Source organism: Xenopus tropicalis, chromosome 9, assembly GCF_000004195.4.
Source record: "Xenopus tropicalis strain Nigerian chromosome 9, UCB_Xtro_10.0, whole genome shotgun sequence".
NCBI classification, from domain to species: domain Eukaryota; kingdom Metazoa; phylum Chordata; class Amphibia; order Anura; family Pipidae; genus Xenopus; species Xenopus tropicalis.
Genome location: NC_030685.2, coordinates 88934731 through 88961069, shown reverse-complemented (window position 1 = coordinate 88961069; position 26339 = coordinate 88934731). Strand labels below are relative to the sequence as shown.

At 50.5% G+C, this 26339-nt stretch overlaps 1 protein-coding gene across 1 annotated transcript in view; it reads right to left on the bottom strand.

Annotated features, from left to right (window-relative positions):
- Window positions 1-10560: 10560 nt before the first annotated feature.
- pdia5 (protein disulfide isomerase family A member 5) overlaps window positions 10561-26339 on the bottom strand; it is a 29926-nt gene continuing 14147 nt past the window's right edge. The window contains 10 exon segments of the mRNA NM_001017340.2: window positions 10561-10781; window positions 11553-11687; window positions 12461-12531; window positions 17515-17645; window positions 18868-19031; window positions 22293-22360; window positions 23075-23211; window positions 24744-24815; window positions 25230-25321; window positions 26085-26152. Of these exon segments, the coding sequence (NP_001017340.1) occupies window positions 10701-10781; window positions 11553-11687; window positions 12461-12531; window positions 17515-17645; window positions 18868-19031; window positions 22293-22360; window positions 23075-23211; window positions 24744-24815; window positions 25230-25321; window positions 26085-26152 (1019 nt within the window). The 3' untranslated portion in view covers window positions 10561-10700.

Sequence of the window (26339 nt, the reverse complement as noted above, 5' to 3'; positions counted from 1 at the left end):
AGAAACAGTAAACTCTGTCTTTACCAATGTAAGCAGAGCTGGGGATGTGTTGTGTGACATTCCCTACGGTACGTAGGCGAAACCGGACGTGCCAACCCCCTGACCAAATACCCCTTCCATCCAGGTCTTTCTGTACTCCTCCTAACACCTCCCCGTACCTCTTTAAGCCAACCCTCAGGTCTGCAGGGGAATGGACTCATTGTCCACAAGTATGGTGACCTTCACAATGCCCGGTCTGGAGACCACAATTGGTTTTAAAGCCGACCCATTTACCCTCCGCCTCAGCCTTCCTGGTAATTGGCCAGAAGGTGTCAAGGTCCTGTAGCCTCACAAAGCTGATGGTATAATCTCTGAAAACAGTGTTGTGAACAAACATATGAAAATCCTCTGCCACAACCCCAGTTCCAACACCTATTCTATACAGTGTCCCTGCCAGGCGGGGGCCCTCACTTATCCATTGCAGTTTTACTGCGTTTTTGCGCCTGGCGCATCCGATGAGTAACCCCCCATACCCCACCACTAGAGGATGGACCCGGGCCAGCAAGTGGACCAGGAAGTGCTGGGGGACCCCTGCAGCTGTTCTTACAGAGGATTTACAGGACCCCTTGATGAAAAACTACCAGTAGATGTTACATTAGCAAAAGGATCTCTGACTAGTGCCAGGAGTCAGTCTTTCTCTCACCATAGAATCCCCCACACTCTCACTCACAGCATTTCACGGCCACAGTGTTGGGCACAGTTATACCAGGCTCAGCAGGGCACCTCGGGCACAGGCTCACCCACCACCAGCAGCCATTCCCCCCCACAGGATTCAGCCCCACAGATCTTACGGCACAGTGTTGGGCCAGATATACGGGCACCTCGGGTACAGTTACTGCCATACCCCCACAGATCTTACCGGCACAGTGTTGGGCACAGATATACCGGGCACCTGGGTACAGTTTACTGCCATACCCCCCACAGATCTACAGGCACAGTGTTGGGCACAGATATACCGGGCAACCTCTGATACAGGCACAGCCATACCCCACAGGATTCAGCCCCACAGATCTTACAGGCACAGTGTTTGGGCACAGATACACCAGGCTCAGCAGGCACCTCGGGCACAGGCTCACCCACACCAGCAGCCATACCTCCCACAGGATTCAGCCCACAGATCTTACAGGCACAGTGTTGGGCACAGATATACCGGGCACCTCTGATACAGGCACAGCCATACCCCCCACAGGATTCAGCCCCACAGATCTTACAGGCACAGTGTTGGGCACAGATTATACCGGGCACTCGGGTACAGGCACTGCCATACCCCACAGATCTTACAGCACTGCCATCAGCCACAGATACAACATTAACAGGAGCCTTTGGAGCCCCCTCATTGGCTGGAGGTTGCTTGGCTTTATGATTATAACCTGGGGGTAAAGGACAGACCTGTGCCCTGCTCAGGGGAAAGAGACAAAGCAGTAGGATTGACCATTAGGAGGTGCTTTACCCACAAACTCCCCAGAACCCACCAAGGTAACAGATTTTTTTGTAAAAGTATTTTTAAACAGTTCCTCTACCCCTGGTTTCAGTGTCTTTCTGAATTGCAACCAAATCCGATACACCACAGGGAATCATGGGAGTTGTAGTCAGTATATTCCGGAGCTGCCTGTCACAGAGTTCTCCTTCCCACAGTGCTAATGACACCCTCAGACCGACGGCTCACTGTCCCTGGCAGCTGGACTGGAGATGATGATGGGAGATGAAGACACTTTCCTGTCAGAGACCTCTTCTCCCCCGATGTCAGCGGCATCTCAAACTGACCCTTCCACTGTCTTTATAACAGAACAGGAGAGGATGATGGGAGTTGTAGGCACTGATGAAAAACAAGCTTCCTTTCTTACCAGAAACCTCCCTGATGTCAACTGCATCCTCAAACTGGTCAAATACAGTTCCCTGCTGGGTTAACCGCCTCAGAGGGGATGATGGGAGTTGTTAGGCACCTTTGTATACTGGGCTGCATCCTGATGTGACAGCACAGAAGGAACAACAGTACGTGGAATGTTGTTATGGGTGCAAATGGCAGAGTTCTCAGTAGCCTCAAAGGAATCAGAGGGGATCATGGGAGATGTAGGCAAAAATTCACCTGGCTTAATTTTCCCGCCAAAACTAACAGTCTTGCTTTTCCCAGTGTCAGTAGGACTAGAGGGGATGCTGGGAGTTGTAGGCACCTCTGTATACATGGCTGGATGTGACAGCACAGAAGGAATAACAGTACATGCAATGATGCCTGGGGGGCATATGGCATAGTTCTCGGTAGCCTCAAAGGAACCAGAGGGGGATCATGGAGATGTGGGCAAAGATTTACCTGGCTTAATTTTCCCGCAAAAACCAAAGTCTTGCTTTTCCCAGTGTCAGTGGACTAGAGGGGATGCTGGGAGTTGTAGGCACCTGTGTATACAGGGCTGGATGTGACAGCACAGAAGGAATAACAGTACATGCAATGATGCCTTTTCCAGAGCTCTCAGCAAGGTAAATGGTTTAGAGACACATTTCCAGTTTCCATCAGACCACAGGGGGGGCTGCCAGAGGCCAGGGAACAAGGGTGCGGGGGGGCAGAGGCAGACAGGGCACCCACAGTAACAGAGGTAACAGGCTTACCTGGGGGGGCCCCTTGAGTAGCAGGAGCGGGCCTGCAGGAGCCGGTAATACAGGGAAATCCTCCTCTGCAAAATACAAACAATGAGGTTTCTTTGCTTTTACACTTTTTCTTGCTTTAACTTTCTCTTTAGGATCAATGTCCTCAATCTCATCCGCTGAGAAAACCAACTTGTGTGGCCTCAGGGTGGGAGACTCCAGGGCTTTATTTCAGTGAGTAGCCCAGGGGAAAGGGGGCCACAGGACTCTGGGAAGGAGAGGGATTGGGCCAGGGAGACACTGTACCTGGAGGAGGGGGCTGCACTCTCATCACGGATGATACAGATATGGAGCGGTGTTTCATTTTCAGGCAGGTCCTTGTCCCTCTGCCTCCTCTCCTCCCTCTCTTAAACTTGTCCTGGTTGTCAAAGGCCTCCCTCACAGGCCCAATCCTCTGCCCCAGGAGAGATACTTCTGCTCCAGCTCCTCCAGCTTCTCCTGCAGGGCAGCAATCTCCTGCTTCTTTCTGGGTCTGGCACTGCTGGTCAACTTGCTGCACTCCCCTTCTTTTTCTTTATTTGGGCTTTAAGGGACTCACTCTCAGCCTTTTTCTTCTTGTAAGCCCTGATACAGGCAGCCATGTTAATCTGGAAGCCCTGATCTCCTGGCTTCAGTGCAGGTAAATCCGCAGCAACATCATCTGCTGGGCCATAAAGTTGTTTTTCCTGGCCCTCTGCTTCATACTCACTCTGGCTCTTAGCAGCCAAACCACCAGGCCTAGATCTTGATGAAGCCTGGGGGCTGGCTGACAGAGCAAGCCCAGACGAAGCATCAGGCCTGGGCTGCGGGAGGACATCTGGTGGTTCAGTAGGGTAAAGCAGGCCCAAAACTCAGCAGCAGCTCACAGTGTTTCAAGCTCCTCCTCTCCTACTTCTGCTGTGGGTTTCTGGGTATTATACAATGGAATGGCACTGTATTTCCGCTGTGGGTTCTGGGGGTATTATAATGGAATTTGGCACTGTATTGTATCCTGGCTGTGGTTCGCTGTGGGTATTACATACATGGAAATGGCACTGTATTATCCTTGCTGTGGTTCGTGGGGTTATTATACAGTGAATTGGCCCTGTATTTGATCCCGCTGTGGTTTCTGGGGTAATTATTACAAGTGGATATTGGGTACTGGTATTTATGCTGCGCTGTCGGGTTCTGGGGTATTATATCATGAATTGGCTACTGGTATTTATCTGCCTGTGTGGGGTTCTGGGTATTATACTGGCAGAATTGCCCCTGTATTATTCCTATGTGCTGTGGGGGTTCTGGGGTTATTATACATGGATTTGGCATATGTTATTCCCTGCGCTGGTGGGTTTTCTGGAGTATTATACTGGGAATGGCACTGCGTAATTTATCGGCTGCGCATGTGGGTTTCTGGGTATTATACATGGAATTCGGCACTGTATTTATCTGCTGTGGGCTTCGTGGCGGTATTATACATGGAATTTGGCACTTGTATTTTATCCTGCTGTGGGTTCTGGGGTATTATACATGCGGAATGTAGGTGCACTATTGTTCTGGGGTATTATATCCCCTGCTGTGGGTTTGGGTTAATTATACATGGAATTGGGCACTATAATGTATTTTATCCTGTGTCTTGTGGTGTTTCTGGGGTATTTATAGCATGGAAGTTGGGCACTGTATTTTTCGCTGCTGTGGGTGTTCTGGGGTATTATATACATGGAATTGGCGTGCTGTATTAGTCCTCTGCTGTGGTTCTGGGGTATTGACAGTGGAATTGGGCGCACTGTAGTTTATCTGGCTGTTGGGTGTTGGGTCATTATCGCTCATGGGAATTGGGCACGTTATTTATCCTGGCTGTGGGGTTCCTGGGGTATTATACGATGGAGATTTGGGGCGCTGGGTGATTGTTATGATCGGGCGCTGTGTGGTTCTGGGGTATTTTAGCATGGAATTGGCCTGTATTTATCCTGCTGTTGTGGGTTCTGGGTTATTATACCATGGAATATGGGGCACTGGTATTGGTATCTGGTCTGTGGGTTCTGGGGTATTATAATGGAATTGGCACTGTAAGTTATCTCGCTGCTGTGGGTTCTGGGGTTATTATACATGGAAATTGGGTCGGCGTGGTATTTTATCCTGCCTGTGGGTTCTGGGTATTAATAGCATGGAAGTTGGCCTTGTATTAGTCTGCTGTAGGGTTTGGGGTAATTATACATGGAATGTGGGCTGTATTTGTATCCTGCTGTGGGTTCTGGTATTATACGTGCATGGAATTGGACTGTATTTATCCGCTGCTGGTGGGTTGGTGGGGTATTATACATTGTTGGATAGTTGGCTACTGTATTCTATTCCCTGCTGTGGGTTCTGGGGTATTATACATGGAATTGGGGCATCGCTTTCGTATTTATACTGCTGTGGGTTGCTGGGGTAGGTTATACATGGAATTGGCGCTGTATTTAATCTGCTGTGGGATTCTGGGGTATTATACTGGAATTGGCGGCTGTATTTATCTGGCTGTGGGTTCTGGGGTATTATACATGGAAATTGGCGCTGTGTAAATTAATAGCAGCTGCGTGTGGGTGTCGTGGGTGTATTATGCATGGAATTGGCACTGTATTTATCCTGCTGTGGGTTCTGGGTATTTACATGGAATGGGCACTGTATTTAATGCATGTGGCACTGTATTTATCCCCTGTGTTCTGGGTATTATACATGGAATTGGCATGTATTTATCCCGCTGTGGGTTCTGGGGTAATTATACATGGCGCTGTATTTATCTGCGCTTCTGGGTGTATATACATGGAATTGGCACTGTATTTATCTGCTGTGGGTTCTGGGTATTATACATGGAATTGGCCCCTGTATTTATCCTGCTGTGGGTTCTGGGGTATTATACATGGAATTGGCACTGTATTTATCTGCTGTGGGTTCTGGGGTATTATACATGGAATTGGCACTGTATTTATTCTGCTGTGGGTTCTGGGGTATTATACATGGAATTGGCCTGTATTATCTGCTGTGGGTTCTGGGGTTTATACATGGAATTGGCACTGTATTTATCTGCCGTGGTTCTGGTGTATTATACATGGAATTGCCTGTATTTATCTGCTGTGGGTTCTGGGTATTATACATGGAATTGGCACTGTATTTATCCTGCTGTGGGTTCTGGGTATTATACATGGAATTGGCACTGTATTTATCTGCTGTGGGTTCTGGGGTATTATACATGGAATTGGCTGCTGTATTATCTGCTGTGGGGTTCTGGGTATTATACATGGAATTGGCACTGTATTTATCCTGCTGTGGGTTCTGGGGTATTATACTGGAATGGCACTGTATTTATCCTGCTGTGGGTTCTGCACTGTATTTATCTGCCGTGGTTCTGGTATTATACATGGAATTGGCGCTGTATTTATCTGCTGTGGGTTCTGGGGTATTATACATGGAATTGGCATGGTATTTATCCTGCTGTGGTTCTGGGGTATTATACATGGAATTGGCACTGTATTTATCTGCTGTGGGTTCTGGGTATTATACATGGAATTGGCACTGTATTTTATCCTGCTGTGGGTTCTGGGGTATTATACATGGAATTGGCACTGTATTTATCTGCTGTGGGTTCTGGGTATTATACATGGAATTGGCACTGTATTTATCCTGCTGTGGGTTCTGGGTATTATACATGGAAATTGGCACTGTATTTATCCCGCTGTGGGTTCTGGGGTATTATACATGGAATGGCACTGTTATTTATCTGCCGTGGTTCTGGGGTATTATTACATGGAATTGACACTGTATTTATCTGCCGTGGGTTCTGGGGTATTATACATGGAATTGGCGCTGTATTTATCTGCTGTGGGTTCTGGGGTATTATACATGGAATTGGCACTGTATTTATCCTGGTGTGGGTTCTGGGTATTATACATGGAATTGCACTGTATTTATCCTGCTGTGGGTTCTGGGGGTATTATACATGGAATTGGCACTGTATTTATCCTGCTGTGGGTTCTGGGGTATTATACATGGAATTGGCACTGTATTTATCCTGCTGTGGGGTTCTGGGGGTATTATACATGGAATCTGGCACTGTATTTATCTGCTGTGGTTCTGGGGTATTATACATGGAATTGGCACTGTATTTATCCTGCTGTGGGTTCTGGGGGTATTATACATGGAATTGGCACTGTATTATCCTGCCTGTGGGTTCTGGGGTATTATACATGGAATTGGCACTGTATTTATCCTGCTGTGGGTTCTGGGGTATTATACACTGGAATTGGCCACTGTATTTATCCTGCTGTGGGTTCTGGGGGTATTATACATGGAATTGGCACTGTATTTATCCTGCTGTGGGTTCTGGGGTATTATACATGGAATCGGCACTGTATTTATCCCGCTGTGGGTTCTGGGGTATTATACATGGAATTGGCACTGTATTTATCCCGCTGTGGCGTTCTGGGGTATTATACATGGAATTGGTACTGTATTTATCTGCTGTGGGTTCTGGGGTATTATACATGGAATTGGCACTGTATTTATCTGCTGTGGGTTCTGGGGTATATACATGGAATTGGCCCTGTATTTATCCTGCTGTGGGTTCTGGGTATTATACACGGAATTGGCACTGTATTTATCTGCTGTGGTTCTGGGGTATTATACATGGAATTGGCACTGTATTTATCTGCTGTGGGTTCTGGGGTATTATACATGGAATTGGCCGCTTGTATTTATCCTGCTGTGGGTTCTGGGGTATTATACATGGAATTGGCGCTGTATTTATCTGCCGTGGGTTCTGGTGTATTATCATGGAATTGGCGCTGTATTTATCTGCTGTGGGGTTCTGGGGTATTATACATGGAATTGGCACTGTTATTTATCTGCTGTGGGTTCTGGGGTATTATACATGGAATTGGCGCTGTATTTATCTGCCGTGGGTTCTGGGGTATTATACATGGAATTGGCGCTGTATTTATCTGCTGTGGGTTCTGGGGTATTTACATGGAATTGGCACTGTATTTATCCTGCTGTGGGTTCTGGGGTATTATACATGGAATTGGCACTGTATTTATCCTGCTGTGGGTTCTGGGGTATTATACATGGAATTGGCACTGTATTTATCTGCCGTGGGTTCTGGGGTATTATACATGGGATTGGCGCTGTATTATCTTGCCGTGGGTTCTGGGGTATTTATACATGGAATTGGCACTGTATTTATCCTGCTGTGGGTTTCTGGGGTATTATACATGGAATTGGCACTGTATTTATCTGCTGTGGGTTCTGGGGTATTATACATGGAATTGGCACTGTATTTATCCTGCTGTGGGTTCTGGGGTATTATACATGGAATTGGCACTGTATTTATCCTGCTGTGGGTTCTGGGGTATTATACATGGAATTGGCACTGTATTTATCTGCTGTGGGTTCTGGGGTATTATACATGGAATTGGCACTGTATTATCCTGCTGTGGGTTCTGGGGTATTATACATGGAATTGGCACTGTATTTTATCCCGCTGTGGTTCTGGGGTATTATACATGGAATTGGCACTGTATTTATCTGCCGTGGGTTCTGGGGTATTATACATGGAATTGACACTGTATTTATCTGCGTGGGTTCTGGGGTATTATACATGGAATTGGCGCTGTATTTATCTGCTGTGGGTTCTGGGGTATTATACATGGAATTGGCACTGTATTTATCCCGCTGTGGGTTCTGGGGATTATAATGGAATTGGCACTGTATTTATCCTGGTGTGGGTTCTGGGGTATTATACATGGAATTGGCACTGTATTTATCCTGCTGTGGGTTCTGGGGTATTATACATTGGAATTGGCACTGTATTTATCCTGCTGTGGGTTCTGGGGTATTATACATGGAATTGGGCACTGTATTTATCCTGCTGTGGGTTCTGGGGTATTATACATGGAATTGGCCACTGTATTTATCCTGCTGTGGGTTCTGGGGTATTATACATGGAATTGGCACTGTATTTATCTGCTGTGGGTTCTGGGGTATTATACATGGAATTGGCGCTGTATTTATCCCGCTGTGGGTTCTGGGGTATTATACATGGAATTGGCACTGTATTTATCCCGCTGTGGGTTCTGGGGTATTATACATGGAATTGGCACTGTATTTATCCTGCTGTGGGTTCTGGGGTATTATACATGGTATTGCCCCTGTATTTATCTATGGTAAGGATTTCTGTTCTAATGATCTCAAACTTTATTATGAACTTCAGCAGCAGGGTTACCCCTGGGAATAAAGGGGACCCCCCCCCAGTCTATTGTACAGAAACTGGCGACAATGGAAAGAAGGAAACAGAATTGTTTAATGTTTTATTTTGAGATGAAACAGAATCACAGATGATTGAACTCAGATTGGAAATGACAGAATCAGAACACAAGGTGTGAATCAGTTTTACAGAACCAAAAACACAGGAATTGAAATAAAATAAAATCTCCTTTCAGCTCACGAGGAAAAACAGTGCACGAGGCGGAGTCTGGGATTAAAGGGAATGTAAACAGGAGCCTAAATCTCTAATTACTGCGTATCAAAAATATGGTGCCTTTGCCTTTATACAATATGAAACATCCCCCCCCCCCCCCCCCCCCGGGGATCACAACATCACAAATGCTTTCACCCCCACCCGGCGGGACTAATGGAGAAAAGAAAATAATTTTTTTGGCTTTTAGTTCCCTGAATTTCATTGGCCCAAACGGTGTAAACAGTGTCCGGAAAGGCGAATCCCATTGGTTTTCTCTGAGACAAGTCGGCAAATGTCGTTCAATTTTTTCCCTGAGCTTTTGTGGAAACCCCCCCCACCCCCCACCACCGAGAGAAACGGGGACTGGATCAGTATTGGGGAGGCTGAATGATTGGCTGCTGAAATGGAATAACCCCCAGTCTGTGCCCCGAGCGCTAACATGGGAGGGTCCCGTACTATTATGGCATTTTAACCCCTTCTGCCCCATCAGTGTCTAGAGGAAACCACAAACGGCAATGCTTGGGGGCAAGTGTACCCCAAATATTTAGAATTGTGTTCATGAGTTATATTTATACCCCCAGGGTAACAACCGGTAAGTACCCAGGGGCTACACCATGAACAGGATAGGTATTTATCCCTGTCACAGATCTTTAAAGGAGAAGTAAACCCCATTCTCCACCCACAAGGCCCTGCTCCCCTGTACTGTACTGTAGGGGTGGGGCCTGAGCAGGGGCCCTATGATTAAATTAAGGTTTTACTTCTCCTTTAAAGATGTAATCTTGATGGCTTAGTGGTCGGATTGAATGACAAGTAACATTATAGAGTCAATGGAGAGATCTGAGGATAAATATCTCCCCCGGATATTGAGTAGGGGCTGCCCTGCAAGCTGAGGAAATGCCCGGAACATTCCCCATCCAAAAATGTGCCAGAACCAGATTGTCCATCAGTCTGTGGGCTCAGCGGCGCCCCCTATAGCTTGGCATTCACTTCTGTGAGAGGAAAGGAGCTTAACTGGGTTGCTTTGCCCGTAATGGATTCAACACACAAATGCCCCATCGCCCCCAGGGAGGGCATTTCAGGAATCAGAAGAGACTAAGGGATTGGGGACAGGTGGGTAGGGGTAGGTAGCAGCCTTGCCTATGTGTGCAGTGGGGAAGTGAGGGCAATTGATGGCTTAATATCGGCATCAGTAAAGGACAGGGACCCCAGATACCCCACATCCAATTATTCATATTTATACCTTGATGAACCCCCCCAACCAAAAAGCCACCACCCCCCCTTTCTGACGCCGGCAGAATAATGATCGCTGTACGGGAATGGGTTGCATAGAAGCAATGCGCACGTGGAACCGCGGATACTCCGCCCTCCCCGCAAAATCACCATCGGAACATTCTACAAAACAGTGGTTTGATTCCTCTTCAACTTTTTCTTTAATTTTCTTTGATTGATACCCGATTCCCTGCAAAGGGCTGGGAGAGTCAGGCCGGTTCTGCTAGCGGGAAAACCAGTTCAGTCTCCAGGACCTGGAAGCTGGGAGACATTTAACAGTGCGCAGTGGGTGGAGCCAAGATGGCCGCTGTTACAATTCATCCTTCTTCTTGCCCAGTTTAGACTGATCTTTCTCACGGAGAGACTTTACAAAACCAATAAATCCGGATTCCTGAGGAGGCAAGAAAATGAACAAATAAGTTCCACTGCTGTAATGTACCCCCTACTGTAAATGATAAGGATATTAGCAGTCACTGAGGGGTTCTGTGCCCCCCATATAAAGGCACAAGGCTGCAGGCTGAGTTATACAGGGAACTCTGAGTATCACTCATGTATTATAAGGGATAATGTACCCCCTACTGTAAATGATAAGGATATTAGCAGTCACTGAGGGGTTCTGTGCCCCCCATATAAAGGCACAAGGCTACAGGCTGAGTTATACAGGGAACTCTGAGTATCACTCATGTATTATAAGGGATAATGTACCCCCTACTGTACATGATAAGGATATTAGCAGTCACTGAGGGGTTCTGTGCCCCCCATATAAAGGCACAAGGCTGCAGGCTGAGTTATACAGGGAACTCTGAGTATGACTCATGTATTATAAGGGATAATGTACCCCCTACTGTAAATGATAAGGATATTAGCAGTCACTGAGGGGTTCTGTGCCCATATAAAGGCACAAGGCTGCAGGCTGAGTTATACAGGGAACTCTGAGTATCACTCATGTATTATAAGGGATAATGTACCCCCTACTGTAAATGATAAGGATATTAGCAGTCACTGAGGGGTTCTGTGCCCATATAAAGGCACAAGGCTGCAGGCTGAGTTATACAGGGAACTCTGAGTATCACTCATGTATTATAAGGGATAATGTACCCCCTACTGTACATGATAAGGATATTAGCCGTCACTGGCACCCCAATGACAAGCACAGACTTACTGTTCGTTCCCCGCTGTATTTCTCGGAGAACTTTCCGTAGTTGTAGCAGTTGTAGGTCGGGAATCCTTCCACCCCCTCCTGCTTACACAACTCCTGGTTTTTCTCTTTGGTGCAGTCCACAGCGCCGTACGCAATCTGCAATACAAAACAAAACCTTATGGGCGGCACTTTATGGCACCGCTGTGGGAGTCACCGAGACGCTGAATACGGCCCAATACTGAATATTCCGGGGATTTCCCGTATCATTCGCTAACCGGGGAGATATCTACGCGGATTCGTTCCTCTCCTATCAGACTAAACATGTTTTTTTCTGTTGGTTTGAAAGTGGCATCTTGTTAGTAAATGCCAATTACCGGTTAAGCCGAGCGTGCAGCAATCGGAACAAACCGCCGGCGGGCAAACACAGCGACGGGGAATAAATCTCACGTGGCGGCGAATATCTGCGTTAGTTCCGCGCGCAAGAGAAAAACAAACACTGGAAAGTCAATTCCAGGAGCAGAAAATGACGACTTTGTTTAAAGCAAACAATTCCGGTCTGGGGGGGCGAGGGTTAAACTACAATGGGCTACTAACGGGCTGTATGGCCAGTGATATGGGGGGGGGTCAAATAAAGGGACAGGGTTTCTGGGGTCCCTAATATACAAAGAGAAATTCTCCAATCAGAGACACTTTGTGTGTTGGGTTCACTCTGATACAAAACTGGGGCCATTTGCCTGGTCTGTGGGGCGCCTATGTGTGGGGCCCATGGGAACCCCGGGGTGCCCGAGTCATTTTCCATGAAAGCACCCCAGTTCTAAAGTCTGTATCAATATTAACCCTACAGGTTGCTTATTGCCCCTGGGTCATGTGGGTGCTGTATTCAGCCAATAGGCCGGAGGAACTGCAGCAATTCAGCCCCATTCACTTACCTTTCTATCTTCCTTAAAGGTATCAGCAGCTGTTGTGAAGTCTGGGATTGTGCTCTTACAGTGGGGGCACCCTGCGCCGGGAGAGAATGAACGGCCATAGTCAGAACAGTGACAACACAATAAGCACCTAATTATTATTATTATGTATTTATAAAGCGCCAACATATTCTGCAGCGCTGTACAATGAGATGCCATACTATTAGCCCTACAAAAGGGAGAGTAAGAGGGGATGAGAGAAAGGAAAGGAGAAGGGAAAGGGGGTTCGGGGAGTAGAGAGACAAATGGGGGGAGAGGGGAAATATAGAAGGGGGGAGAAGAGGAGGATGGGGGGGAGTAAGGCCAAACAGTTGGGGGGGGGGGGAATAGAAAAGGAAAGGAGAGGGGATGAGAGACAGAAGGAGAGAGGGGAAGGGAAAGGGGTTCGGGGAGTAGAGAGAGACAAATGGGGGGAGAGGGGGAAATATAGAAGGGGGAGAAGAGGGAGGATGGGGGGGGAGTAAGGCCAACAGTTGGGGGGGGGAATAGAAAAGGAAAGGAGAGGGGATGAGAGACAGAAGGAGAGAGGGAAGGGAAAGGGGGTTCGGGAGTAGAGAGACAAATGGGGGGAGAGGGGAAATATAGAAGGGGGGAGAAGAGGGAGGATGGGGGGGGAGTAAGGCCAAACAGTTGGGGGGGGGGGGGGAAGGGAAAAGGGGGTTCGGGGAGTAGAGAGACAAATGGGGGGAGAGGGGAAATATAGAAGGGGGGAGAAGAGGGAGGGATGGGGGGAGTAAGGCCAAACAGTTGGGGGGGGGAATAGAAAAGGAAAGGAGAGGGGATGAGAGACAGAAGGAGAGAGGGGAAGGGAAAGGGGGTTCGGGGAGTAGAGAGACAAATGGGGGGAGAGGGGAAATATAGAAGGGGGGAGAAGAGGGAGGATGGGGGGGAGTAAGGCCAAACAGTTGGGGGGGGGAATAGAAAAGGAAAGGAGAGGGGATGAGAGACAGAAGGAGAGAGGGGAAGGGAAAGGGGGTTCGGGGAGTAATTAAGGGGTCAGTGCATTGGAGTTGGCAGGGGGTACAGGGGTTCCTATTTATTACTAGCCCAGGGCCCAACACTCATTGGCTAATGGGCTCCCAGCCGTCGGCTGCAGACAGGGGGTTAATGGGGATGAGCCCCCGTCACAGACAAAGCGCGGCAATATGTCACGGTGCTGCCGGCGCCACAGGTGTCGGCCTCCCTCAGCGCATGGGGGACAGGGGCCCTTGTGCCTATAGAGGCCGCGCCGCCGGATTAGGAATCACTCACAGGCGAGTGCGGCTTTCATGTCACAACCAATTAAATGTAACGACGCTGCTAACGGCTCCTCGGCGAGCGCCGGGCTCTTGTCGGCTAATTGAAAAAAATACCAGGGAACAAAAGGAGAAGCTGGAGCAGCAGGAGGCGCAAGAAATGCGATTTATGCAACGCAAGTGCTGACTGAAGGCGCCATTGGATCCGGGAGGTCCGACAAAAAGGGTTAATGAACTTGCAATGGCGGAAACGGCACAGGGATGAGAATTACGGATGGCGATTCTGCCCCTTTCCCCTGCTTTATACACATGGGGGGAGAAACACTATGAAGGGGGGCTATAATAATCTTTTAGTAGACTTAAGGTACAGAGATCCAAATTATGTAAAGATCCCTTATCCGGAAAACGCCAGGTCCCGAGCATTCTGGATAATGGGTCCCAAACCCACTGCTGCTGCGGGAGGGATGCTGGGAGTTGTGCCAAAGCAGCATCTCTTCATGTGAACTGGACCTCCCATGGTACCTTGTCCTGAGTCCGGACCTGGCACCGAATCAGCAGGAGGAAAAGGTGGCACTTAGTAATGTTCCTTCCAACACGGGCGGCAGTGAGGGGAATACTAATCAGCCCGGAAACCGCTCTCAGCTTTATTGCTCGGTGGCGCTGATGGGCCGAGCCGTTTCCAAGAGCCCAATAATGGATTCTCTGCTGGGAAGTGACACTTAGAGGTGACAGTGTGTAGAAGAGAGACTGTACCCAAGCAGTGAGGGCAGTGCCAACGTGAAAGCGGGCAGTGCCAGCTCAAGCTATAGCTGCAATCATTTGGCTCCGGATCAGAATCAGAAGAAAAAGAAGAGCACAAATCTACCCAGCGGCGGGGGCATATTACCCAGCAGGCCATGGTGCCAACAATGACATCCTGCACGGTTTCCAAAAGGGGCATAAGGCGGTGCCAGCAACATACCAGGGTCAAACCGGAAACCATACGCGTTGCCCACTCCAATCAGTTAAAGGGGACATAAACCCAAACATAACTGCGGCCCTAGTTTTGCTATAGAAAAAAGTAATTATAGATGCAAGAAAATTCACCAATGAGCCTCCTACTGAGCAAAAACCTCATTATAAATGCAGAAGAACTGACCAATGAGAATGCGGATTCCCAGGTCCCTTACATATAGAGATAATAATGTCATTTTCCCGTCATTATATGGCACAGGAATCAGACATGGGGATAAAGGGACAGACTTGTTCAGTGCTGGGAAACTGTGGTTATTGCTCCCAACTCCAATTGCACCCTGATATTGCTGGACTACAGCTCCCAGCATGCCTCCCCATTATATGTTACTAATTCTGGGATTTGTAGTTCGGCAACAGCTGAGTAACGTTTGGTTGAGCCGCGCTGTGCCGCAGGGTTTAGTTCCCCTTTAATGTGGCCAAACACTGTGAAGCTGCCGATTGGACAGGCTTGATTTTTCATTGGATCGGGGACCGAATTGGCCCATTAATTCCGCTACAAATCAGTTTAAAGGCAAAACATGACTACACAAAAGCCGAGCGCGGCCCAGACATGGGCAGGGGGGCCCCAGGGGAATCTCCGCAGCCGGTTCCAGACGCCCCTGTACTCGCCATTTCTCTCTGCTTTGTGGAGCGGCTGGTAATCTGCTTCCCTTACAGCCCGCGGCAGATGTGCCGCCTCTGAGCTTTGATATCCCATTTGTTCTGTTATCCGCGGCCAATTGCAGATAATGCCGACGCGGAGTTAACCCTTTATGGGATGCCAGTTCCCCAGCGCCACGCAAACGGGGAAATATGCGATGATTCTCGGCGCATTTATTTGCCCAGGAAATTAACGGTCAAGATCTGAACCCCCCCCCCCACATGCCAAATTGCATAAAAAATATAGAAACCCGAAAAAAGCTCAAAAATATTTCCTTTTTGCCCTGCACTTGGATAGGAATGGGTTAATGGGCCCCAGGTGGGCCGAGCACATGGAACACCGCGGGGCTTAAAGCAACTTGGGGGGCTGCTCAGTAAGAAAGAGAAAGTATATAATGATCTGAAGTCGGACGCGGCACGGAGAGGGGGGGATCCAGGGGGTGTCGGACCCGTGGCGCGGTCGGCGCCGGGAACAACACAAAGAGAATTGCAAAAGACAAAAGCTGAAAATGATGAAACGAGGGCCGAATGTCTCGGGGTTCCTATTGGGGCGCAGACAGAGGGGGGGGCACGTGCCTCCTTTACTATAGAAAATTCTCTTTCTCTGGCCAGAAAATAACAGTTTTGCCCAGCAGCAATGTACTCAGCCCCGATGTACTCAGCCGCGCAGCCGGCCCGAACCCACACAGCCGGGAACTCCGGGCCAGTCTGGTGCAGACGGACGGACAGAACCACAGCGTGGGGGGGGGCACCGCTTCTTCTATAATTAGGAACAGCCAGAACCACCGACTGTAGGTTTAAAGGGATATTGTACCTGCAGTTCTACTTCTGCATATTCTATGGGGCCCTGATCCATTTACTCACAGGCAGTAAATCACTCGGGATTGTTGTGAATGTAACGGGGACCTTAGATTGTAAGCTCACTGGGGCAGGGGCTGATGGGAATGGGATAGGGACCTTAGATTGTAAGCTCACTGGGGCAGGGACTGATGGGAATGGGATAGGGACCTTAGATTGTAAGCTCACTGGGGCAGGGGCTGATGGGAATGTGATAGGGACCTTAGATTGTAAGCTCACTGGGGCAGGGGCTGATGGGAATGGGATAGGGACCTTAGATTGTAAGCTCACTGGGGCAGGGGCTGATGGGAATGGGATAGGGACCTTAGATTGTAAGCTCACTGGGGCAGGGGCTGATGGGAATGGGATAGGGACCTTAGATTGTAAGCTCACTGGGGCAGGGACTGATGGGAATGTGATAGGGACCTTAGATTGTAAGCTCACTGGGGCAGGGGCTGATGGGAATGGGATAGGGACCTTAGATTGTAAGCTCACTGGGGCAGGGGCTGATGGGAATGTGATAGGGACCTTAGATTGTAAGCTCACTGGGGCAGGGACTGATGGGAATGTGATAGGGACCTTAGATTGTAAGCTCACTGGGGCAGGGACTGATGGGAATGGGATAGGGACCTTAGATTGTAAGCTCACTGGGGCAGGGGCTGATGGGAATGGGATAGGGACCTTAGATTGTAAGCTCACTGGGGCAGGGGCTGATGGGAATGGGATAGGGACCTTAGATTGTAAGCTCACTGGGGCAGGGGCTGATGGGAATGGGATAGGGACCTTAGATTGTAAGCTCACTGGGGCAGGGGCTGATGGGAATGGGATCGGGACCTTAGATTGTAAGCTCACTGGGGCAGGTGGGAAAGATGGCTAATCTCTATACAGCGCTGCAGGATAGGTTGGCGCTATATGAATAAGGATAATTAGAGGCAGAAGCCATTGGGTCGGGGATGGCGCTGGCAGACAGGGATCTGACTCCGTTACATAATGATGTTAAATCAAGTGAATTATAGACTAATCCGGCGGGCACGGTGCCATCTCTAAGTGCCGCAGTAGCAGAATGTGACCCACAGGCCACTGGGCAATTTAGTGCCTAAAGAAGTGAGTGATTGGGGGGTTGGTGCCAATCGGACTGCCCAGCGCCATAGAGACAGCTCAGTCTAATGATATGCATTGGAGAAATAGAGAATAAATGAGGGATATATAGGAACATGGGGATGGGGGCTGCACCCCAGGGAGAGCAAGCAGGGTGCTGGGTGGGGGGCACAGGAGAGAGAAGGGGGTACTCACAGGGGGCATAGAACATGACCAGTGAATGTTTCTTCTTCTTCAGGGCTTCACGGAACTCGTCCCCCACGAGGTGCAGAACGCTGGAGGGTTTCTCATCCCAGGAAAGCTCTGGGGGGGGCGGCGCCTCGGGGCTGCGGAGACAACAACATTTAATTGTGAGTAATACAGAGACTGAACTACAACTCTCTGCAAAATCCTGACAACTGCTGGGGGTTGTAGTTCAACAAGAGGCCGGACCTTTAAGTGCTGTACAAGTATAACTGCCCCGGGGGGGGGGGGCATTAAATTGTTCCCTTTATCGCAGATATGTTAATGACACCACGTGCGAGTCAGTGACATTAGTCAGAACCAGCAGTGGCGGGCCCAGTAAGAGACAGACATTAGCCAGAACCAGCAGTGGCGGGCCCAGTAAGAGACAGACATTAGCCAGAACCAGCAGTGGCGGGCCCAGTAAGAGACAGACATTAGCCAGAACCAGCAGTGGCGGGCCCAGTAAGAGACAGACATTAGTCAGAACCAGCAGTGGCGGGCCCAGTAAGAGACAGACATTAGCCAGAACCAGCAGTGGCGGGCCCAGTAAGAGACAGACATTAGCCAGAACCAGCAGTGGCGGGCCCAGTAAGAGACAGACATTAGTCAGAACCAGCAGTGGCGGGCCCAGTAAGAGACAGACATTAGCCAGAACCAGCAGTGGCGGGCCCAGTAAGAGACAGACATTAGCCAGAACCAGCAGTGGGGGGCCCAGTAAGAGACAGACATTAGTCAGAACCAGCAGTGGGGGGCCCAGTAAGAGACAGACATTAGTCAGAACCAGCAGTGGCGGGCCCAGTAAGAGACAGACATTAGTCAGAACCAGCAGTGGGGGGCCCAGTAAGAGACAGACATTAGTCAGAACCAGCAGTGGCGGGCCCAGTAAGAGACAGACATTAGTCAGAACCAGCAGTGGCGGGCCCAGTAAGAGACAGACATTAGTCAGAACCAGCAGTGGCGGGCCCAGTAAGAGACAGACATTAGTCAGAACCAGCAGTGGGGGGCCCAGTAAGAGACAGACATTAGCCAGAACCAGCAGTGGCGGGCCCAGTAAGAGACAGACATTAGCCAGAACCAGCAGTGGCGGGCCCAGTAAGAGACAGACATTAGTCAGAACCAGCAGTGGGGGGCCCAGTAAGAGACAGACATTAGTCAGAACCAGCAGTGGGGGGCCCAGTAAGAGACAGACATTAGTCAGAACCAGCAGTGGGGGGCCCAGTAAGAGACAGACATTAGTCAGAACCAGCAGTGGGGGGCCCAGTAAGAGACAGACATTAGTCAGAACCAGCAGTGGCGGGCCCAGTAAGAGTCGGTACCACTCACTTGTGCATCCACTCCACGATCTTCTGCTCCGTGCGCAGATGCGGCACCGTGTATTTCTCCTCGCCGTTCTCAAAATACTTCACTGTGGGGAATCCGGTGACTTTGAATTTCTCCGACACGGCTCTGTGCACCGTAGAATCGACTGCTGCCAATACGCCGGCCCCCTAACAGAGAAGAGAGTGTCAGCTCTTTGGACCCCTAAATATTAATGCAGTATTTTGCAATGTTACTTGTGCCCAAGGCACGGAGCTGCGGGTAGTACTGGGCACGTATGGGGGGAGCCGCGGGAAGTACTGGGCACGTATGGGGGGAGCTGTAGGTAGTAGTGGGCACTGCTGGGAGGGGGGAGCTGTGGGTAGTAGCGGGCACATATGGGGGGGAACTGTGGGAAGTACTGGGCACGTATGGGGGAGCACTGCAGGAGGGGGAGCTGTGGTAGTACTGGGCACGTATGGGGAGCACTGCCGGGAGGGGGGAGCTGGGGGTAGTACTGGGCACGTATGGGGGAGCACTGCCGGAGGGGGGAGCTGGGGGTAGTACTGGGCACGTATGGGGGATCACTGCCGGGAGGGGGGAGCTGGGGGTAGTACTGGGGCACGTATGGGGGAGCACTGCCGGGAGGGGGAGCTGGGGGTAGTACTGGGCACGTATGGGGAGCACTGCCGGGAGGGGGGAGCTGGGGTAGTACTGGGCACGTAATGGGGAGCACTGCCGAGAGGGGGGAGCTGGGGGTAGTACTGGGCACTGCCGGGAGGGGGGAGCTGGGGTAGTACTGGGCACTGCCGAGAGGGGGGAGCTGGGGGTAGTACTGGGCACTGCCGGAAGGGGGGAGCTGGGGGCAGAACCACCTGCGGCCCACTGTGGCTTTCATTAGGGGGGCAGAATTGGGCCCATACATGGCACGGCCATGTCAGTTCTACAGGGCGGTTACAAACAGAATGGATCTATGATTTTGTGGACAGGGCTCCATTAAGAAATCATTGGGCCCCACAGTACTCAGTCGGCAGGGCCCCTCTAAGGGGTAGGGATAATGGTCTCTCCTGCAATGGGACCAGCCAATGGGGACCCAAAAAGTTCCTCATGTCCCCCCCCCCCCCACTGTCCTTGTTGTGCCCTGAAAATTAGGGACTGTTACATCTTTCTGGTCCCCCAATTACAAAGGGGCTCCTTGACGAAACTCTTCCCTATGCCCCCCCATAGGCAAACTATGAACCCCATTGGTCAATTTCATACATAGAGAACTCGCATTGGCGCCTCACAGCCGAGGCCTGGGATTCCCGGCAGCACAACCCGTAGCAACCAATGGGCCCCTGGTCTAATGACACCGACGCGTTCCGCTTATTAAACCCGCGGCCGGCGTGATTTATGGGCGCCGATACATCAGCGGCGGCGAGTGGGAAAGCGAATATAGAAGCCGATAAAATATTCCATTATGATATTTCCAATAAAAGCGCATATTTCTCTGTTTGCCTAAATATGACAAGTTTAATTAATCCTAATGGTAAACACTTCTCGCTGCAATAAACAAGGCACTCAGGCTCTTCCTGTAATATCCCAGCAGCCCCCACTTGGCAGCGCCCAGGAATTGCCAATCAGCCAGAGCTCCTTGAGCATCCCCGGGGGGGTCATTCACTGTTTCTTCAGCCCCCAACCCCCCCAATATGGAATATTATTATTCTGAGCCGCAGATTATTAGCAAAACACTCAAAAGCCTGATCTGTAACAAGCCCTGTTATTAACCAATGGCATTGAGAGAACTGCTGCTGCCCCCAAGTACAGAGCTCTGATTCGCTGTTTCTCCTGCGCCCGGGCTGCTCTCTTACCCATGGTCAAACAGGGAGTCTAGACTTATATAAACTGCCATCAGTGTTCTAGGCCCACCCACTGCTCCAGTTACAGACTCCCTGCCCCTCCCCCAGTAAGCTGCCATCAGTGTTCTAGGCCCACCCACGGCTCCCTGCCCCTCCCACTGAAAGCTACCATCACAGCATTTTGGTCCCACCCACTGCTCGAGTTATAAACCCCCGCCCCACCCCTGTAAGCTGCATCAAAGGGTTCTAGTACACCCACTGCCCCCCCCCATTGTAAATTCTAGTCTCACCCATTGCTTGAGTTACACCCCCCCTGCCCCTCCCCCTGCAAGCTATCAATATTCTAGTCCCACCCACAGCTTTAGTTATAACCCCCCCCTGCCCCTCCCCCTGCAAGCTATCAATATTTTAGTCCCACCCACTGCTTGAGTTACAGTCTTCCTGCCCCTCCCCCTGTAAGCTTCCATCAGTGTTCCAGTCCCCAACACTGCTTGACTTACACCCCCTGCAAGCTATCAGTATTCTAGTCCCACCCACTGCTTCAGTTACACCCCCCCTGCAAGCTATCAGTATTCTAGTCCCACCCACTGCTTCAGTTACACCCCCCTGCAAGCTATCAGTATTCTAGTCCCACCCACTGCTTCAGTTACACCCCCTGCCCCTCCCCCTGCAAGCTATCAGTATTCTAGTCCCACCCACTGCTTCAGTTACACCCCCCCCCTGCAAGCTATCAGTATTCTAGTCCCGCCCACTGCTTCAGTTACACCCCCTGCCCCTCCCCCTGCAAGCTATCAGTATTCTAGTCCCGCCCACTGCTTCAGTTACACCCCTGCCCCTCCCCCTGCAAGCTATCAGTATTCTAGTCCCACCCACTGCTTCAGTTACACCCCCTGCCCCTCCCCCTGCAAGCTATCAGTATTCTAGTCCCACCCACTGCTTCAGTTACACCCCCTGCCCCTCCCCCTGCAAGCTATCAGTATTCTAGTCCCACCCACTGCTTCAGTTACACCCCCCCTGCAAGCTATCAGTATTCTAGTCCCACCCACTGCTTCAGTTACACCCCCCCCTGCCCCTCCCCCTGCAAGCTATCAGTGTTCCAGTCCCACCCACTGCTTCAGTTACACACCCCCTGCCCCTCCCCCTGCAAGCTATCAGTATTCTAGTCCCACCCACTGCTTCAGTTACACCCCCCCCTGCAAGCTATCAGTGTTCCAGTCCCACCCACTGCTTGAGTTACACACCCCCTGCAAGCTATCAGCGTTCCAGTCCCACCCACTGCTTGAGTTACACACCCCCTGCAAGCTATCAGCGTTCGTCCCACCCACTGCTTGTTACACACACCCCTGCCCCTCCCCCTGTAAGCTTCCATCAATGTTTTAGTCCCTCCCACTAATGAGTTGATAACTGGTGTTAATGGCAAGGAGGCCCCTCCCCCAGAGGGTCACTCTAATACAGGAGAACCCCTACTTTATATTTTTTCAGGGGGGCAGAAAAATTGTGCAAAAAACTCAGGGGATGTAAAACGGAGGTTTGACTGTAATTACAGGTGGGGGGGTAGGTGCCTATGGGGGTATTAGAGACAGGGGTAATTAAGTCTGTGCCCGGGGCTCTTACACTCTCGGCATGAAGGGTCTCTGCCGCCTTCTCATAGTCAGGTTTCATCTTCTTACAGTGGCCGCACCCTGCAGGGAAGAGACAAGGAGTCAGCCAGGCGGGGGCGCCAGCGATATTAATATTCCTAGTGGCTTAGTTACCCTTTAGCAGGCAGGGTTCAAACATGAGGACAGGCAGAGGTTATCTGCTCAGCGAGCATAAAGGGCAAGTATAACTACAGTGACATGCCTGGGTGCCAGTGACAGCCGCCTGTAGGTCACAACATGTTCTCTGTGCCAATTACCTGGAGCTGTCACTTTCTCTTACAGAGACATCTCTCCTTCCAGTCAGTCTCCCCCCCGGGGGGATAAGCGACTCCGACATTAAAGGGGACGCATGTCATAAAAATAAAACTGTTCTAGGGACCCCCATCTGGTTAGAACCAGAGATGCTTTAGTCAATAGAGATTCCATGTTACACACACGAATCCAGTGGGGGCGCTGTTCTACTGCAGCCCTATGGGAAACACTGCTCGTTGGCGGATACTGGCGAGACCTGGTACTGCAACTCATCCTCTATAAACTCCTGTTTCTGTTCAACTATACCTTGCACTGGTGTTTCTGACTGCTGACACAAAGTACTAGAGGCCAGCCCATAAACAGACCAGTGTAAAAGGGGTTAGAAGTCAGAACCAGCAGTGCAGAAAAGGACAGGCAGGTACTGCAGGGGGCACATAGAGGGGCAGATAAGCACAAGATTGTTACAATGTGTCGCGGTGCCAATGCCCCACCCGGGGCACTTACATGGGGCGTAGAACATGACCAGCACAGAGGGGTGTTCTGCCAAAAACTGGTCGAAATCTGCGTCCGTCAGGTGGTAAACTGGGTTGTCCGTCTCCGACCAAGCGACCTCGGGGGCCTCCGGGGTGGGGGCCTGAGGGCTGAAATTAGAGAACAAAGATGGAGTTTGGCCTCGGTATTAATATCTGTGCCGGCGGAGAATAACGGGCGCATCCAGAGCAAACAGCACCCCAAGAACACAACGTGCACCCCAAGATGCGACTCAGTAGCACCGGGGCAGTTCAGTGCCAGTGGATAAAATACAATTTGTTGTAGGAAAGGGATCAGCGGAGATTTATCCAACCCTTTAGCCCCACGGGGGGATTATAGGGTCGCTCCGTACAGATAGCAGGGGATAAAGGTACAAACCAGACAGTCTGGGGGGGGCTACAAGTAGAGATTTACCCCCTGTGGCGCATCGGCTGATGGTTTAGTGCTGCTATAATCCAAATCATTGCACTTTAATGTGCGGGAATTAACCCCGTCCTAATCTCCAATAGGATTAGTAACTGCCCCAACATCTCAGCCTGGCAGCATCTTTGCCCAGAGTTTGTTTGATTCGATTGTATGCCCCCCCCACGCACATGTATAACTAAGGCCCCTTACATATCTATCAACAACACCCCCATACATGGGAGGCTGCCAACTCAATCAACTGTAACTGCAACACAGTGTGTATAGTAAGGCAAGGGGGTGTCAGGGGGAGGGGCTGTAACTGGGGGGCAGTGTGTATAGTAAGGCAAGGGGGTGTCAGGGGAGGGGCTGTAACTGGGGGACAGTGTGTATAGTAAGGCAAGGGGGTGTCAGGGGAAGGGGCTGTAACTGGGGGACAAGTGTGTATAGTAAGGCAAGGGGTGTCAGGGAAGGGGCTGTAACTGGGGGGACAGTGTGTATAGTAAGGCAAGGGGTGTCAGGGGAAGGGGCTGTAACTGGGGGACAGTGTGTATAGTAAGGCAAGGGGGTGTCAGGGGAAGGGGCTGTAACTGGGGGGGGGGGGCAGTGTGTATAGTAAGGCAAGGGGTGTCAGGGAAGGGTCTGTAAACTGGGGGGAGCAATGTGTATAGTAAGGCAAGGGGGTGTCAGGGGAAGGGGCTGTAACTGGGGGGGGCAATGTGTATAGTAAGGCAAGGGGGTGTCAGGGGAAGGGGCTGTAACTGGGGGACAGTGTGTATAGTAAGGCAAGGGGGTGTCAGGGGAAGGGGCTGTAACTGGGGGGAGCAATGTGTATAGTAAGGCAAGGGGGTGTCAGGGGAAGGGGCTGTAACGGGGGGACAGTGTGTATAGTAAGGCAAGGGGGTGTCAGGGGAAGGGGCAGTAACTGGGGGGGGGGGGCAGTGTGTATAGTAAGGCAAGGGGGTGTCAGGGGAAGGGGCTGTAACTGGGGGGGCAATGTGTATAGTAAGGCAAGGGGGTGTCAGGGGAAGGGGCTGTAACTGGGGGACAGTGTGTATAGTAAGGCAAGGGGGTGTCAGGGGAAGGGGCAGAAACTGGGGGACAGTGTGTATAGTAAGGCAAAGGGGTGTCAGGGGTGCAGCTTGGCCTGGTTTAACCCCTTCCCACCTGGACAGTCACTTGTCCCCCTACCCCTCTCAGTACAATTGCCCTGCAGTATCCCCATTGCCCCGGGACTCACTTTTTCAGCCAATCAGCGATGTCCTGGGCGGAGGCTCCGTACTTCTCGAAGTTGAACATATACTTCCCCTTCCTGATAAAACAGAACAAAAAGTCATTGTCTGCCCGAGACCCGGGGACGGAGCGGTACGGGGGGGGCAGTATCCAGGGGGGGGGGCAGAATCATGGGGCATTTTGACTATTACCCCCAGGCAGCCACGGCTAAGAAACGGCTCCAGGGCAACTTTATTCCCCAAACCCAATGACATTTCCTGGCTGTAACGTCAGACATTGTTTCCAGGCACAGATATAAAGTGGAATTATGTCATTAATAAAATAAATATTTGTGTGTAATTACGGCTGTCAGTCGGCTGGGAACGAGAAAGGGACATAAACGGCACATAAACCCTGAGATGCCCCATAAATACCAAATCACTCAGAGAGGATGCCCCCCCCCCAGCGCCTGTATTTCAGGGTGCCGTGACCCCAAAACTGATGGGAGACTCACTCGAAATAAAGCACGGTCGGGTAGCCCTTCACGCTGTACTCTTCCTTCAGCCGGTCGAACTCAGGGGGGTGAATGTTCATCCCTGCCAGGACCTGTCAAAACCAATCAGCGAGTAGCGGCTTAAAAGCGGGGACCCCCTCGGGGATAATGGGCTTTTAGTGCCTCCCCCCTCAACCCTCCCAGGGACAGGGTCAGAGTTGACCAACCGTCATACAATTCTGCTTATTCACCAATAAGAAGCGTCACCGGGGGGGGGCACAATATTGGGGAGATCACTAATAACTGCTTTACACACTGGGAGGCCGAATAAAGGCAAAGTTATCCCCCCGCGTTACATTGTTTCTGTTTATTCTCTTATTCCCCTAATCAGAATTGGTTAGGGGTCATTCTTGGTTTCCAGCTGCCCCTGGGGGCAAATGTCTTCCTGGGTGAGGGGTAGAAAGGACAAGGTCAGGCTGCCCTGTCACATGATCGTAGACTCCAGACAGGAATAAAGGGCAAGTCAGATCACCCCGTATTTAGGAGATATTTGGTTTGACCCATTAATAGTAAGATAGTATAGTAACCAATTGCCAAGCTAAACCCCACTTAGCTATGCATGCTGGGAGTTGTAGTGAACACTAGTCCTTTAATGGGGTTCGACAGGTGGATCTGTTTGCGCCCCAACACCTTGTCTGTGACACGTAACTCCCCGGAGCAGATATGAATGGGCCTCACATCCGCACAAGGCAACATAAACGCTCCCATAAAGGCGAATTTATGGCGTCGGAGAGACCCATTTGAACTCCTTCCAGCGCCATTCGCTTCGCTGCCGTATAAAACAGATAAAATTCCTCATCTCCTTAAATAACTCACATAAGAGCCCTTCAGATTGGTGGCAGCCTGCTGGTACGATGGCATCAGCCGCTTGCAAACGCCGCACCCTGCAAGGAGGAATGGGGGGGCAAGAAAGGGGGACGGGGGGGCAAAAGGAAGAGAAAATGAGAAAAATAAATCAATATCAGGTCAATAAATGTCAATCAACCAGCGCAATGCTTATAGGGAGACACTAGGGGGCAGAGGGGAGCACCATGCATGGGGTATTATTATTGGGGCTAATTATTATTATTA